This window comes from Symphodus melops, assembly GCF_947650265.1.
Source record: "Symphodus melops genome assembly, chromosome: 23".
NCBI classification, from domain to species: Eukaryota; Metazoa; Chordata; class Actinopteri; order Labriformes; family Labridae; genus Symphodus; species Symphodus melops.
This window is the reverse complement of record NC_136713.1, coordinates 312285-328930: the sequence shown is the minus strand read 5'-3', so window position 1 is coordinate 328930 and position 16646 is coordinate 312285. Positions and strand designations below refer to the sequence as shown.

Here is a 16646-nt window from a genome sequence, read left to right as displayed (position 1 = left end):
TCACCTTCTCAAAGACTTTTAATAGCAGTGAAGACTCCGTGAACAAACTCATCACTTAATGCATTTCACATTCATGTCAGTGCTCTTGTTGCTTCAGGTACGAGCTCATCCACTACATTACTGTGATTTATTTTAAACCTTAAATGGAACTCCAGGGTGCAAGTTGATGATCATTGCTGTAAATAAATCTCGACATGACTTCAGCACAACTAATCAATGTGCTTGATTAAAGCAGAGGAATAAAGCAGCAGCTCCTTAAAGTGTTGCTTCACATGTTCCTAGTCTTGTGTAAAGTCCCACTGAAGGACTCTGAAGTCTAAAGTAGTTAAAGAGCTTAAAGCCTGACTCGTGTGTGCTGCAGCAGCTTGTTTCTAAACCTGCAGATTAAAACAGAGAAAACACAGGACCAAGACCGAGTGTAACATTTTATTAAATTTAAACTTTAAAGGGGCTCAGTACTCCTCTCCTCCTTCTTCCTCGTCTCCAACGCTGTCAGTGCCCACCTCCTCATAATCCTTCTCCAGAGCGGCCATGTCCTCTCTGGCCTCGGAGAACTCGCCCTCCTCCATCCCCTCTCCCACGTACCAGTGGACGAAGGCCCTCTTGGCGTACATCAGGTCAAACTTGTGGTCGAGTCGAGCCCAGGCCTCGGCGATGGCGGTGGTGTTGCTCAGCATGCACACGGCCCTCTGCACCCTGGCCAGGTCTCCTCCAGGAACCACAGTGGGGGGCTGGTAGTTGATGCCCACCTTGAAGCCTGTGGGACACCAGTCCACAAACTGGACGGTGCGCCTGGATTTTATTGAGGAGATGGCGGAGTTGACGTCTTTGGGCACCACGTCTCCACGGTACAGGAGGCAGCAGGCCATGTACTTTCCATGGCGGGGGTCACATTTCACCATCTGATTGGCCGGCTCAAAGCAGGCGTTTGTGATGTCGGCCACTGAGAGCTGCTCGTGAAAGGCCCTATCTACTGAGATAACTGGGGCGTAGGCGGCCAGAGGGAAGTGGATTCGAGGGTAGGGCACCAGGTTGGTCTGGAACTCCGTCAGGTCCACGTTCAGGGCTCCGTCGAAGCGCAGGGAGGCGGTGATGGAGGAAACGACCTGTCCAATCAGCCTGTTGAGGTTGGTGTAGGTGGGGCGCTCAATGTCCAGATTCCTGCGACAGATGTCGTAGAGGGCCTCGTTGTCCACCATGAAGGCGCAGTCAGAGTGCTCCAGGGTGGTGTGGGTGGTCAGGATGGAGTTGTAGGGCTCCACCACAGCTGTGGACACCTGGGGGGCCGGGTAAACGGCAAACTCCAGCTTGGACTTTTTGCCATAGTCGACAGAGAGGCGCTCCATCAGCAGAGAGGTGAAGCCAGAGCCGGTTCCTCCTCCAAAGGAGTGGAAGATGAGGAACCCTTGGAGCCCAGCGCACTGATCAGCCTGAAACATTCAGGGTTTAAAATGTGCTTACAACACAATGACATCATAGTAGTGACGAGCACTTTCCTGAAAAAAAACAAACAAGCACAAGCTCTAAGATATGAGGAGAGTTTAAGCTCACCAGTTTGCGTGTCCTGTCAAGAACCAGGTCAATGATCTCCTTTCCGATGGTGTAGTGACCTCGTGCGTAGTTGTTGGCTGCGTCCTCCTTGCCGGAAATCAGCTGCTCCGGGTGGAAGAGCTGGCGGTAGGTTCCTGTACGTACCTCATCTGATGGGAAAATAAAAATGTCTGTTTTAGAAGTCTCAAAAGTAGTATTTATTCTCCACACTCCCAGAATAGTTTATGCAAGAGTGTGCCATCTTTTTCAGGATAATCTGTTTCTTACCGATCACAGTTGGCTCCAGATCAACAAAGATCGATCTGGGAACGTGTTTCCCAGCTCCGGTCTGGCTGAAGAAGGTGCAGAAGGAGTCGTCTCCTCCTCCGATGGTCTTGTCACTGGGCATCTGACCGTCAGGCTGGATGCCATGCTCCAGACAGTAGAGCTCCCAGCATGCATTGCCAATCTGGGCTCCGGCCTGGCCGACATGGATGGATATACACTCGCGCTGAGGAGAAAAAAAGAAGGGAAAATCAATGATAATCTTTATCATTTATAAACTCTGTCATTGTTTAATGTAAGGGATAAAATGCATAACAAACAGTTTTGGTCACTCATTACAATACCATCGAGATTCAAGAAAATATATTTTACAATTACCAAAAACTTCAGCAGTTTTGCTCTGATATGACTAACTGGAAACAAACTTAGAAATATACTTACTTTGCATAGTGGCAGCAAGATTTCATAATTAAATTCATATTTACCAAGAATGTATTCATAATGAAAAAGTGCCCCAGGATCTGAGTAAATGTTTCGTTTCTACAGAAAAGGTCTGAACAGTTTAGACATCAAGCCTCAAATCTTTTATTCAGATGAGCACATTTATCCCGAGCCTCAGGCGACATCTTTGTAGTTTCAGTCATCACTGCTGAGCCACTATCTGCCTTCAACTTCAAAGTGCGCAGGCGCAACAGGAGACCGCCAAAAACGGGCAGATTTCCCCATAGATAAATGGATGTAACGTTCACAACTGGCCTTAGCTAATGAGGCCTCCTAACTCTTTGTACCCGCCTAAAGTTTGAAGAATATGACTTTATGTTGGAAAAAAGTCTGTTATTAACTACTGCCTGTATTCAGTCTGCTGGAAGTAATCAGAAATGAACATTTAAAAAAGCTTATTAACGGCTGGTTTTCTGCTGGTTTTATTCAAACTGCCATAGCTAGCATAAAACAACTCACACAACGAAAGACTAAATATACATTTATTTTGGTTAAACTACTCTGATAATTTGTCCGTGTTTTATCTTTTTTGTCATTATTATTTCAGACCCCCCAACAAAGACGCTGTCTACTTAAATGATGTGTTCATAGATCAACCGTTCATCTTGAAGTAATAAAGTAAAACTGAGTATCTTTTACATTGTTTGTATAGTTTCCGTGAATACTTACCATTTTGATTTATTTTCTCTTCCTTTCCGTCGAGGTTTCAGAGGTTCTGGAAGTGGAGTACCAAAGAAAGTTTGGAGAAATTTATACTTTTATATAAAGCGTCGTTTAGGCGGGAGCGAACGTTGGCTGCTGCTGCTTTCAAATGCGGCTCGTAATTTTGATAGTCGTGCACTTATGCGTGTCTTCCATAGACTGTAATGATGTGACTTATGAATTGTTGTATTCATTTAAACAGTTGATTCACACGTTTTAAATAAGGTAAACACAACCCCTTGTGTAGTTTAAAAAATGGAGATGAAAAATGAAAGCTTCTTTTTTTATTTATTTAAATAAATGCAGCCCAAGTGTCATCATCAAATTCACCCAGTCAAAACGTCAATTTTTAAAAACATTTTTATAAATTAATTCAAATGTAAACAATTACTATATTGACAACAGAGTGTTTTAGATAATGCTCATTCATTTTAAACAGCAAAGGGGGAAGTAAGTGTAGCTGTAGTTATTTATTAGTTTGTAAAATAGTAAATCACCCAGATAAAAACCTATCCGTCCATTCTTTGTTATTTTTGATACTCTGAATTTAATAAGAGTCGTTGTTAAAGTGTATGAGCTTAGAGAGGGAGAAACTACGAGCGGCACCTGAAGGCTGTGATCCATTTTAATAAACATGAAATAACTACGCTGAGTTAGTGCGAATGGGGAATGTAGTTCCACATTTTGTCCACTGGAGGGAAGTACAGACACAACCAGCGCCGGACACAACGGAATCTGGCAGACTTGCACTTCCGGTATAAAAAAAATAAAAATACAACACTGTTGCTTTTTCGTTGACTAAATAATTTGGACTAAAATCTAGTGAGATCTTTAAAAGCTCACATACACAAGCACACTGTAATGTTTCACCAGACGACACCTTTATTTCTTGAATCCTCGCGAGCAGCGCCTTCCGTGCACGAGCCTCACGGCTAGCTTACAAACAAGCTCATTTTACTTAAAATGCAAAGATATACATCTATGATTGTCGACAGGATAACAAATGCTTAATTTTCTATCGATATTTGAGTTTACTACGTTTAATAAAGTGGAAAAAAGAAACCACACATATAGTTCCACATTTTGTCCATTGGAGGGCAGCAAACGCTGGAGTGGATCATAACCAAACCCTCTGAGGAGCCGGACTCATACTCCCCTAAACACAACATGTCCTGCTAGGGACCCCCAGACCATTAGGGACCCCCAGACCATTAGGGACCCCCAGACCATTAGGGGCTCCCAGACCATTAGGGACCCCCAGACCATTAGGGGCTCCCAGACCATTAGGGGCTCCCAGACCATTAGGGACCCCCAGACCATTAGGGGCTCCCTGAGGGGTCAAACTTTAAACCAGTCGGAAACCCCCCTTTGGGTGTTCTGCATCTGAAGGAGAGAAAAAAGAAAAGTGGCAGACATGACATGAACAGGGAGGGATTGAAACCCAACATCTATTTTATGATTGTAATTTTACAAAAACTTTTTGGGGTTCGTTTAGAAATTGGATTTCTACAAAAGAACTACATTTTCCAACTTTAGAATATAAAAAAATAAAATTGTGTATTTTAATGGAAGAAAAGAAGAAAAGAGGAGATTGTATAATGCAGTCATTATCTCGGCCAAACAATATAAAACATAAATGCAGATTTCTAAAAGTCAAATCACTTTTTCTCACTTTCATGAATGAATTAACAAATTTACAAAAATCAATGATAAAGATTAGAACTAAACGAGCTGCTGAACTAACTCAAAGTTTAAAGTCATTGCTTCCAACTTCAGATATTTGTGTTTTATGTTCTGTTGTTCTATTTGTTCATGTTTTTGTTTGTTTGTTTGTTTATTAAGTCTTGTTAAGTCGAGCTCGGTCTGTAACTTTCCATGTAAACTGTGATTTTTGTAATAGTCAGATTTTGATTATAAATAAAGTGGAGGGTAAAAAAAAACATGAAGAGGGAGGGAGGGGCCCCAAAATGATTTTCTCCTTGGGCCCCACCAGCCTCTACAATCATTCAGACTGGAAACTAAAAGTATTTTCATCTGTGGATTTTTTGAGCTCCTGAAGTTGAGCCAAAGTTAGGAACACATTACAGCTCGTTTGGTTGCATTACTTTACTTTGTAATGTCTCTCTGTTCTTTGTGATTTATTTAGAGAGTCATGCACACGTCATAGTCACTCAGTCGACATGTACACAAACATGAGGCAGCAGTCTTTTATCTCTCTGCTCTGTCCCAAACTATTTAGTTTATAAAGCCAGAGAATCCAGCGATGATTCAACAAAGTGTGCGTGCATCATGTGAAAGACTCCAGGTTTCTGCCTGACCATCATGGATCTGGACCTGCTCCAGGTTTCTGCCTGACCATCATGGATCTGGACCTGCTCCAGGTTTCTGCCTGACCATCATGAATCTGGTTCTGCTCCAGGTTTCTGTCTGACCATCATGAATCTGGACCTGCTTCAGGTTTCTGCCTGACCATCATGAATCTGGTTCTGCTCCAGGTTTCTGCCTGACCATCATGAATCTGGTTCTGCTCCAGGTTTCTGCCTGACCATCATGAATCTGGTTCTGCTCCAGGTTTCTGCCTGACCATCATGAATCTGGTTCTGCTCCAGGTTTCTGCCTGACCATCATGAATCTGGTTCTGCTCCAGGTTTCTGCCTGACCACCATGAATCTGGACCTGCTCCAGGTTTCTGCCTGACCACCATGAATCTGGACCTGCTCCAGGTTTCTGCCTGACCATCATGAATCTGGTTCTGCTCCAGGTTTCTGCCTGACCACCATGAATCTGGACCTGCTCCAGGTTTCTGCCTGACCATCATGAATCTGGACCTGCTCCAGGTTTCTGCCTGACCATCATGAATCTGGACCTGCTCCAGGTTTCTGCCTGACCACCATGAATCTGGACCTGCTCCAGGTTTCTGCCTGACCATCATGGATCTGGACCTGCTCCAGGTTTCTGCCTGACCATCATGAATCTGGACCTGCTCCAGGTTTCTGCACGGTTTCACCAGGAACCAAATAAAGCTCCTTCCATGTGCGATAAGAAGCCTCCTGTGAGTCACTGCTTATAATAAACCATCTCTTTCAACCAGTTACGTTTCTTCAGCTTTGTGCGTCTGACGTGAGGTAACTAGGTTTCGCACCGGCTGTTGCCATGGTGACGCAGAAAGCCGCCGCAAAATCTAGAAAAGTCAAATAAATATTTAAAAATCTCGTTCCTGCATTTACTGAGAGTGACGGACTTACTGATATTACATTTAACTCCTTCAGTGTTCATGTTTCCCGCCTTTGGTAGCGTCCTTAGATCTCGATTTATGGAGTTTATTCACCCGTTTGATGCTCAAACTCTGACGTCATCTCTTCTCTTTAAACGACTTTACTAGAATTTATGAAAATGTATTTGATTTTTTTATGCATGAAACTTAAAAAACCTTTATTTCTTCCATCTAGGTGGATTGTATTACGGTAGTCACTTCCTGTAATTTAGCATGCATTCTTTATTGTGAACACTAGGGGGCGCTGGGCACGTTTGTTGACGCAGCATTAAATGTTCTTTTGACATGAAGTGAATTAACAGTGATTCCTCACTGGACATTTAAATGATAACCTGCATATTAAAATAACTGGACAACAGCATCTGTGGAGTTTATCATTTATCTTCATTTGTTTTCTGATAGCCACCACATACATTTTTAAATTGTTACACATGAAACCTTTCACAATAAAAGCACGCTCTGCTTTGAACAAGTATTCATTTATTGATTTGTCTTTATCTGGGGAGGAAACAAATTATTATTTGGAATATGACATTCTCAAATTTGACTCTGTAGTCGACATTGTTTTCCTTCTCAACCTTTTCTCTCTTTTTTTAAATCAAAGAAATGATTAAAAAATAAAACAAACTTCCAATATGTGCAGTCAGACAGGATTGTCACACTGATCGAGTATTATTTTGTCTCAAGTCAGACAAAATTAAAACAGTCAAACAAAAACAACAAGTTGAACATGTATGAGAAAAGTGCGGCTGTGTAAATACAACATTCTCATTATTCCCATTCTTCCTCGTCGGCTGCAGCAGGAGCGGCGGGTTGACTCGGCACGTTGTTGTCCTGTAGAGAGCGAGGACACAGTGAGGACGCGTCGAAGACAACGTGACGCCTAAATAACCACGAACCATCCGCTCACCTTCCTGGAGTCCGTGGAGGTAAAACTCTTGAAGCCTGCGGGACCGCCGCCGCTGAACGCAGACTCCTCCAACCACGAGGGAACTTGCTGCTGAGCCTGTCAATCAAAGGCGTGCAAAGAAATCAAGCCGAGGATGCATCCCGTTGTGTTTGGAGAGGCGACGCCCTTACCTTGGACAGGATGGTGACCAGCAAGCGAGCCAATTGGCCGTCTTTTTCCGGGTCAAAGAAAGACACCGCCCTCCCCGTGTTACCGCAGCGGCCAGTTCTGCCGATGCGGTGGACGTACTCGTCGATGTTGTTGGGGAGGTCGAAATTCACCACGTGCTGCACGTCTGGAATATCCAGGCCGCGGGCGGCGACAGAGGTGGCCACTAAGACGGGACATTTACCGGAGCGGAAGTCTGCCAGAGCCTGCTCTCGCTCCCGCTGCTCCCGATCACTGAGAGGGAACGTTTTATTATTCCGTGTTCCAGAAGGAGGCGCTCACAGATTCACGTCACTCACCCGTGAATGCTGGTGGTCGCAACCTTCTCCTGGCACAGGTAGGTGGCGATAAAATCTGCTAGTCGCTTGGTCTCCACAAACACCATGGTGCGCTCCGTTCCTGCAACCATAAAAAGAAGACGTGCTGAGAGCGCCCTCTGCTGGATCAAACTGTGAAGGATTTTAAACGACCCGCCTCCTCGTCCTCAAACATGGCGAGTTGTTGCAGATGAAAACGTGGAGCGTACCCGTCGTCTTCAGGATGTCCAGGAGCTGCTCCCTCTTGGAGAACTTGGTGACTTGAACAAACGTCTGCTCCACATCGCTGCAGGCTCCGCCCACTACACCCACAGCCAGGAACAGATAGTCGGTCTTCAGGAAATCAGCCGCCAACCTGTGGACAAAAACAAAAAGGTGAATCCACGGGTCCAGGAGGAGGAGAAGCTGTTTGATGGACGAGCAGACCTCTGGATGTCCTCGGGGTACGTGGCGCTGAACATCAGAGTCTGTCGATTCTCTTTGTCCACCATGCCAGGAGAGCCGACCAGGCGCCGCATGTCAGGCTCAAAGCCCATATCCAACATGCGGTCGGCCTCATCCAGCACCAGGTACCGCAGCTTGGTCAACCCGATCTGAAGGGAATAAAACGCTTAGTTTCCAGTTATCAACACTTTGACCTTGAAGAAGGACAGAAAGCTCCAGGTCACCTTCCCTCTGCCGATCATGTCCAGAAGTCTCCCCGGGGTTCCACACAGCACGTTGGTTCCCCTGCAGATTTCTCGGATTTGATGTCCGGTGCTGACGCCACCGTAAACCACGACGGGGCGCACACACGTCCTGTTACACAGAAAAAAAAGAGGAGGAGGAGGAGGAGACGTGCGTTAAAAAGCCACGAGGACGAGCAACTTTGTGGATTTTGGATTCTTGCATCTGAACGTACCCAAATGCAAACTTCCTGGCCTCCAGGTAAATCTGGTTGATGAGCTCCCTCGTCGGGGCCACGATGATGGCCTCGGGCTCCTGAGTCTCACTGAACTGACTCGCTGCAACACCGTCTGCCATCAGCTGCTGCAGGATCGGGAGCAGGAACGCCGCCTGGAGGAGGGAAGATACCAATTCAACTCTACAAATACGAAAATCCCCCCCCCCCCCCCAGAGTCCTCCTACCGTTTTGCCGGATCCAGTCTGAGCACAGGCCATGAGGTCTCTGCCTGCAGAGATGATGGGGATGCCGTGTTTCTGCACCGGGGTCGGCTTCACGTACCCAGATTTCTTGATGTTGTTTTTCAGGGACTCGCAGAGCCCCGCCTCCTCGAAAGTCTGCCAGGGTACAAACAGTTTAAACGGCGAGGATTAACGTGCTGCAGGTTTGAGAAGCCCCGATGAGAACTTTAAACCTTAATACATCGTCTTTGAACGGGAGCTCAAGTGTCTCTGCAGACCGCGGCGTGTTTTCCTCACCATGATGGCCTGCGGCGGGTTTGTCCCGCTGACGTCCACCGTGATGTCATCGTACTTGTCGAAGTTGATGCCCTTCTCGTAATGGGAGAAAATGGAGTCTTCGTCTTCAGGTAGTGACGGGGGAACGTAGGTCACTCTCGGCCCTGCGCGACAGATTAAAACCTTCGTGTTCACGAGAAACCAGCCGAGTCACGAAGGCGTCTTACTTTGTCCGTTTAACTTACGTTCTTCTTCAGTGCCGTCTCTTTTGTCTCTGTCGTCCCCTGAGCACGACGGGGAAAAACAACAATCAGCCAAATGTTTTAAAGCATTCAAACATAAATCACATAAAATGACCACCTTTATTGAAAGTCTCCTCGTCTCTGCCGCGGTAACCTGAAGACAATAACACACGTCAGGAAGTGGGATTCATTCATTTTACAAAAAAAGATGACATTTTATTTAGTTTACCTCCTCCTCCTCGTCCTCTTCCTCCAAAGCCTCCCGATTCTCCATCTTCAACACAACACTGATTATTAAACAGCTCTAACAGATGAACGTTAAACGTCTTCACATATTTGAGTTTTTCCTGCAGCAGTACGGCGGGTTAAGCACCTTGTCTGAATCCTCCTCTGCCGCCTCTTCCTCCTCGGCTCCCTGCTCAGACAAAACATACAGTCTCACCAAGCAGGTGAATCACATTTCTTTGTTTATAGATGTGAAACACAGAAAGCACACACTCACCGTTTTCACGCACTTCATCGTCGTCTCCTGCAAAGTAGAATTAACTTCAGTTCAATTTAAATCTTTGGCTGGTTTTCACCGGACGACTCGGCCAGTTCTGATAGAGTTTATTTATTATGGGTAGAAGGAGAGGAAGTCGTGTCGTGCATTCTGTATGGAGGGAGCTCTGACGTGCTGGCTAAACTTTAGACCACAAGCTGTGAAGTCCAGGGAGCGCCCGGAGCGCCCCGCTGAATTTCAAATCAGACGCATTCATTGAAGCTACGTCACCTCGTCCAAACCTACAGAGAGAAACTCAGGTGGAGAGGTCCAGGAGAAAACCAGAGGCCATCGAGTGCTCCGACATGATCCTGAGCGCTCTCGTCTGACCAAGTGCAGCCGTAACCTTCATCAGAACATTTATTTGAATATTACCGTTGAAGCCGTTGCGCTCTGTTCCGCCGAACCCTCTGCCGCGCCCTGAGAGAGCAGACGGCGTTTAAAACTCACGAGAGGCCACATGATCGTTTTAACAGTCTTACTCAGGATCCTTCAAGTCTCACCTCTGCCTCCTCGACCTCTGAACCCTCCGTCGCCACCCGAACTTTTCCAGCTGTTTCCATCTGTGGAGAGCAAAACGTCTGAGCTCATATGACGAGGAATTTCTCATTCAGCAGACGCACAATCCCTGAACGTTACAGATGCTTACCGGTTCCATTCTCGTCACCATCTACCAAAAACAAAACAAGCATTAAGATTCCTTCTTCACCGAGATGTTTTCAACAACTCAAATTCACTTTTTACCACCAAACACAAGACTGATTTAATCAGCTGGGAACGAGAGCGCTTCCTCTGTGAGCAGGATGTCACACCAGGGGCCCGGATCAGATCACTCGCTCTGAACCGTGCGGCGCTCACTTTACATGTTCATCACAATACTTCTATTCACTTCATCTCTGCAGCCTTGCCCCAGTTAAAATGTTTAACTTTATAAATGTCATTTCTGGTTTTATCATGCAGCATGAACAAGCACCTGAGGAGAACGAGCTTTTGAATCCTCTTCCTCGTCCTCTGAAACCTGGAGAAAAACAAAACGACGCTCCATGAAATGTCCTCTCAGGTTAAAGAGCGTCGCTACTTCATCTTTTCTAATACTTACTTCCACCTGAGTTCCAGGAGCTTCCTTGTGTGCCTAAAAGCAAAGTGTAAAACTCATTATGCATCAACATTACTGATATCCATCAGCTTGTTCTTACTGCCTGAACTCTTTGGGTCCTCCCCTACAGGAAGTGATGATGAAGGATCATCTAGTTTACATTGCAAACCTCTCTTTTTTTTTAAAAGACCTTCCCATGTTTGATGAGCACACGTTTTGTTTCTCATGTTGACGTCTGTGCAAAAATAAAGGCCGAGTCATTTCATAGTTCAAACTATGAAAGCCCAGGCAATTACTTTAAGTTTTACAGCAAGACAACAGAAGAGTAAAAAAGCAGATTAAGTTGTAAAATGTGTGTAGAAAATAAAGCACACTTTATACATTCAAAGACCTAACGTTAAACGTAACCTTCGTTAATTATACCTTCACTTGAAGTGTGGCTGGACTGTACAGCAGTGCTAGTTGACGGTCCCTGCAAAGTTAATATATATCAGCGTTTAATCATTAGACTATAACAAACATTTAATTTAAAACTGAATTTTATGTTTCTTTGTAATCAAACCAGCTTACCTCTTCTTCCCACTCGTCCATTTTTAATAGATCTAAAAAAACAAAAAAAACATTAACAGAATTAAATTCATGAAATTGTAGTAACTGTATTGCGTAATGTCTCCACACTTTAAGCCTCAGCTTGCATTAATGTGCAACAGTTCCTCTAAAATTATATTGTAAAACATGCGGACAGGGGGTGTAAAAAGCTGTCTTTCATAAATTACTTTCGCAGTCTCTCTTTTAACAAGAAAAAAGGAATTTATCTTCCCAAACTACTGTGGCAGAGCACGTGTTTCAGACACGTGACCTCGAGTTCTCTTAAGGAGAAGCTCGATTTAAAGCTAACCTCAGCTAAAAGTATCGAAATAAAAACCAAAAAAAGCACCAAGTCCAATTAAGGTCAAGGCGTGACAATTACTACGTGGACTTTAATCAGGTTTTGACAATTTAAAGGTGTTCTTGAAGTCGTTTTCTGCCATGGAGTGGCTGCAGGTGTTATGACAAAAACGGCTACCGTTTTAGATGCGGCTCTCCGCGTGCACAGAGAGGTAGTTCTTCGACACTTGCGAGCCTAACCAAGAATGAATAAAACTTTACCCTTTTCAAAAGTAGACAAAAAAATCGACTTTAGTGGAATAGATTTGAAAATGACAGATGACACCTGTTCATGCTACGATGCTAACGCTAGCTAGCATGACATAGCATAGCTCAACTTCAATTGAGCAGAATAAAACACTAAATAAGAGTTGAATATTTCTATTATATTTTCTAAAAAGGGTCAATGAAGTGAGCAGTTGCTAGACTAACTAACTAACACAATAAAACTTACTATGTTAAATGTAAAAGTTGTGGCGCTGGTGCTCTCATGCGTCGCCGGTCGCCGCTTGTGTTCAAGGGCTAGTGTGCATCGCGCATGCGTAGTACAGCTTGCGAGGGTTGCCAGTTCCGCTGCTTTCCCGCCCAACACGAATTCTTTTAAAATAAAACTAAACTCAAACAAACGTGAATGAAGATTAGATGTGGTCCAAGTTAATGCCGTCTTTTAGTTATTGTAGTATATGTAATAAACTTTAATCTATTGATTCTTATTATTGTGAAAAGATAATACATTTCATTCAAGTATTTTTAGGGGATTTTGTTCCTAACAACATAAAAAAGTATTGATAAATCTGCCATTTAATTTCACAACTATTAATCTTTTAAAATATATATACATGCAGAAACACACACACACTCACACACACACATACATATATGCAGACACATTTTCCTCGTAGGCTACAGGCCTACTTTTATGTGGTTTATTTTACATAGTAATCCATTAAGGCATGTGATGGAGTGAGAGCCCTCTTTAAAGCCTTCAGGTGCCGCTCGTAGTTTCTCCCTCTCTAAACTCATACACTTTAAGATCGACTGTTATTAAATCCAGAGTATCAAAAATAACAAAGAATGGACGGATAGGTTTTTATCTGAGTGATTTACTATTTTACAAACTAATAAATAACTACAGCTACACTTACTTCCCCCTTTGCTGTTTAAAATGAATGAGCATTATCTAAAACACTATGTTGTCAATATAGTAATTGTTTACATTTGATTTAATGATAAAAAAAATGACGTTTTGACTGGGTGAATTTGATAGTGACACTTTCGTAACACTGTGCTGCATTTACACAAGGGGTTGTGTTTACCTTATTTAAAACATGTGAATCAACTGTTTAAATGAATACAACAATTCATAAGTCACATCATTACAGTCTAGGAAGACACGCATAAGTGCACGACTATCAAAATTACGAGCCGCATTTGAAAGCAGCAGCAGCCAACGTTCGCTCCCGCCTAAACGACGCTTTATATAAAAGTATAAATTTCTCCAAACTTTCTTTGGTACTCCACTTCCAGAACCTCTGAAACCTCGACGGAAAGGAAGAGAAAATAAATCAAAATGGTAAGTATTCACGGAAACTATACAAACAATGTAAAAGATACTCAGTTTTACTTTATTACTTCAAGATGAACGGTTGATCTATGAACACATCATTTAAGTAGACAGCGTCTTTGTTGGGGGGTCTGAAATAATAATGACAAAAAAGATAAAACACGGACAAATTATCAGAGTAGTTTAACCAAAATATATGTATATTTAGTCTTTCGTTGTGTGAGTTGTTTTATACTAGCTATGGCAGTTTGAATAAAACCAGCAGAAAACCAGCCGTTAATAACCGTTAAGCTTTTTTAAATGTTCATTTCTGATTACTTCCAGCAGACTGAATACAGGCAGTAGTTAATAACAGACTTTTTTCCAACATAAAGTCATATTCTTCAAACTTTAGGCGGGTACAAAGAGTTAGGAGGCCTCATTAGCTAAGGCCAGTTGTGAACGTTACATCCATTTATCTATGGGGAAATCTGCCCGTTTTTGGCGGTCTCCTGTTGCGCCTGCGCACTTTGAAGTTGAAGGCAGATAGTGGCTCAGCAGTGATGACTGAAACTACAAAGATGTCGCCTGAGGCTCGGGATAAATGTGCTCATCTGAATAAAAGATTTGAGGCTTGATGTCTAAACTGTTCAGACCTTTTCTGTAGAAACGAAACATTTACTCAGATCCTGGGGCACTTTTTCATTATGAATACATTCTTGGTAAATATGAATTTAATTATGAAATCTTGCTGCCACTATGCAAAGTAAGTATATTTCTAAGTTTGTTTCCAGTTAGTCATATCAGAGCAAAACTGCTGAAGTTTTTGGTAATTGTAAAATATATTTTCTTGAATCTCGATGGTATTGTAATGAGTGACCAAAACTGTTTGTTATGCATTTTATCCCTTACATTAAACAATGTCAGAGTTTATAAATGATAAAGATTATCATTGATTTTCCCTTCTTTTTTTCTCCTCAGCGCGAGTGTATATCCATCCATGTCGGCCAGGCCGGAGCCCAGATTGGCAATGCATGCTGGGAGCTCTACTGTCTGGAGCATGGCATCCAGCCTGACGGTCAGATGCCCAGTGACAAGACCATCGGAGGAGGAGACGACTCCTTCTGCACCTTCTTCAGCCAGACCGGAGCTGGGAAACACGTTCCCAGATCGATCTTTGTTGATCTGGAGCCAACTGTGATCGGTAAGAAACAGATTATCCTGAAAAAGATGGCACACTCTTGCATAAACTATTCTGGGAGTGTGGAGAATAAATACTACTTTTGAGACTTCTAAAACAGAAATTTTTATTTTCCCATCAGATGAGGTACGTACAGGAACCTACCGCCAGCTCTTCCACCCGGAGCAGCTGATTTCCGGCAAGGAGGACGCAGCCAACAACTACGCACGAGGTCACTACACCATCGGAAAGGAGATCATTGACCTGGTTCTTGACAGGACACGCAAACTGGTGAGCTTAAACTCTCCTCATATCTTAGAGCTTGTGCTTGTTTGTTTTTTTTCAGGAAAGTGCTCGTCACTACTATGATGTCATTGTGTTGTAAGCACATTTTAAACCCTGAATGTTTCAGGCTGATCAGTGCGCTGGGCTCCAAGGGTTCCTCATCTTCCACTCCTTTGGAGGAGGAACCGGCTCTGGCTTCACCTCTCTGCTGATGGAGCGCCTCTCTGTCGACTATGGCAAAAAGTCCAAGCTGGAGTTTGCCGTTTACCCGGCCCCCCAGGTGTCCACAGCTGTGGTGGAGCCCTACAACTCCATCCTGACCACCCACACCACCCTGGAGCACTCTGACTGCGCCTTCATGGTGGACAACGAGGCCCTCTACGACATCTGTCGCAGGAATCTGGACATTGAGCGTCCCACCTACACCAACCTCAACAGGCTGATTGGACAGGTCGTCTCCTCCATCACCGCCTCCCTGCGCTTCGACGGAGCCCTGAACGTGGACCTGACGGAGTTCCAGACCAACCTGGTGCCCTACCCTCGAATCCACTTCCCTCTGGCCGCCTACGCCCCAGTTATCTCAGTAGATAGGGCCTTTCACGAGCAGCTCTCAGTGGCCGACATCACAAACGCCTGCTTTGAGCCGGCCAATCAGATGGTGAAATGTGACCCCCGCCATGGAAAGTACATGGCCTGCTGCCTCCTGTACCGTGGAGACGTGGTGCCCAAAGACGTCAACTCCGCCATCTCCTCAATAAAATCCAGGCGCACCGTCCAGTTTGTGGACTGGTGTCCCACAGGCTTCAAGGTGGGCATCAACTACCAGCCCCCCACTGTGGTTCCTGGAGGAGACCTGGCCAGGGTGCAGAGGGCCGTGTGCATGCTGAGCAACACCACCGCCATCGCCGAGGCCTGGGCTCGACTCGACCACAAGTTTGACCTGATGTACGCCAAGAGGGCCTTCGTCCACTGGTACGTGGGAGAGGGGATGGAGGAGGGCGAGTTCTCCGAGGCCAGAGAGGACATGGCCGCTCTGGAGAAGGATTATGAGGAGGTGGGCACTGACAGCGTTGGAGACGAGGAAGAAGGAGGAGAGGAGTACTGAGCCCCTGAAACATCTGGCTGTGGTTCTAGACGAGTCCAGTTCAAGTTCTAGTTCATGTTCATGAAATGTTGGACTCATTAGTTTAAAGTGCACGTTGTTCCTGTGAGTCATTCTGTTTGTATTGTCTTTCACTTTGTTTAAAGTTAATAAAATGTTACACTCGGTCTTGGTCCTGTGTTTTCTCTGTTTTAATCTGCAGGTTTAGAAACAAGCTGCTGCAGCACACACGAGTCAGGCTTTAAGCTCTTTAACTACTTTAAGTGATCCATTTTAATAAACATGAAATAACTACGCTGAGTTAGTGCGAATGGGGAATGTAGTTCCACATTTTGTCCACTGGAGGGAAGTACAGACACAACCAGCGCCGGACACAACGGAATCTGGCAGACTTGCACTTCCGGTATAAAAAAATAAAAATACAACACTTGCGTTTTCGTTGACTAAATAATTTGGACTAAAATCTCGTGAGATCTTTAAAAGCTCACATACACAAGCACACTGTAATGTTTCACCAGACGACACCTTTATTTCTTGAATCCTCGCGAGCAGCGCCTTCCGTGCACGAGCCTCACGGCTAGCTACATATACATCTATGATTGT

At 44.4% G+C, this 16646-nt stretch overlaps 3 protein-coding genes and 1 long non-coding RNA gene across 4 annotated transcripts; 1 reads left to right on the top strand and 3 right to left on the bottom strand.

Moving 5' to 3' along the window:
* Positions 1-451: 451 nt before the first annotated feature.
* On the bottom strand, positions 452-3150 carry LOC306818439 (tubulin alpha chain-like). Its single transcript, XM_079336030.1, has 4 exons — positions 2986-3150; positions 1819-2041; positions 1552-1700; positions 452-1430 (listed from the first exon to the last, which is right to left on the bottom strand). The coding sequence occupies exons 1-4, from the start codon at positions 2986-2988 to the stop codon at positions 453-455; spliced, it is 1353 nt and encodes a 450-aa protein (XP_079192156.1). The 5' UTR covers positions 2989-3150; the 3' UTR covers position 452.
* A 3891-nt stretch (positions 3151-7041) lies between these two features.
* Positions 7042-10617, bottom strand: LOC306818787 (putative ATP-dependent RNA helicase DDX4). Its single transcript, XM_079336505.1, has 18 exons — positions 10560-10617; positions 10414-10473; positions 10286-10330; positions 9872-9898; positions 9743-9784; positions 9599-9643; positions 9488-9523; positions 9373-9411; positions 9149-9330; positions 8855-9007; positions 8628-8782; positions 8395-8524; positions 8153-8319; positions 7936-8081; positions 7709-7808; positions 7373-7643; positions 7203-7298; positions 7042-7126 (listed from the first exon to the last, which is right to left on the bottom strand). Exons 1-18 carry the CDS (start codon positions 10600-10602, stop codon positions 7064-7066), a joined length of 1800 nt encoding a protein of 599 aa, XP_079192631.1. The 5' UTR covers positions 10603-10617; the 3' UTR covers positions 7042-7063.
* Positions 10618-10825: 208 nt separating this feature from the next.
* On the bottom strand, positions 10826-12407 carry LOC306818453. The gene is made up of 5 exons (XR_013778194.1): positions 12388-12407; positions 11577-11608; positions 11430-11478; positions 11010-11042; positions 10826-10928 (listed from the first exon to the last, which is right to left on the bottom strand). It is a non-coding gene; the product is annotated as an uncharacterized lncRNA (long non-coding RNA).
* Positions 12408-13349: 942 nt separating this feature from the next.
* LOC306818438 (tubulin alpha chain-like) lies at positions 13350-16074 on the top strand. The gene is made up of 4 exons (XM_079336029.1): positions 13350-13506; positions 14458-14680; positions 14799-14947; positions 15069-16074. The coding sequence occupies exons 1-4, from the start codon at positions 13504-13506 to the stop codon at positions 16044-16046; spliced, it is 1353 nt and encodes a 450-aa protein (XP_079192155.1). The 5' UTR covers positions 13350-13503; the 3' UTR covers positions 16047-16074.
* The last annotated feature ends 572 nt before the right edge of the window (positions 16075-16646 follow it).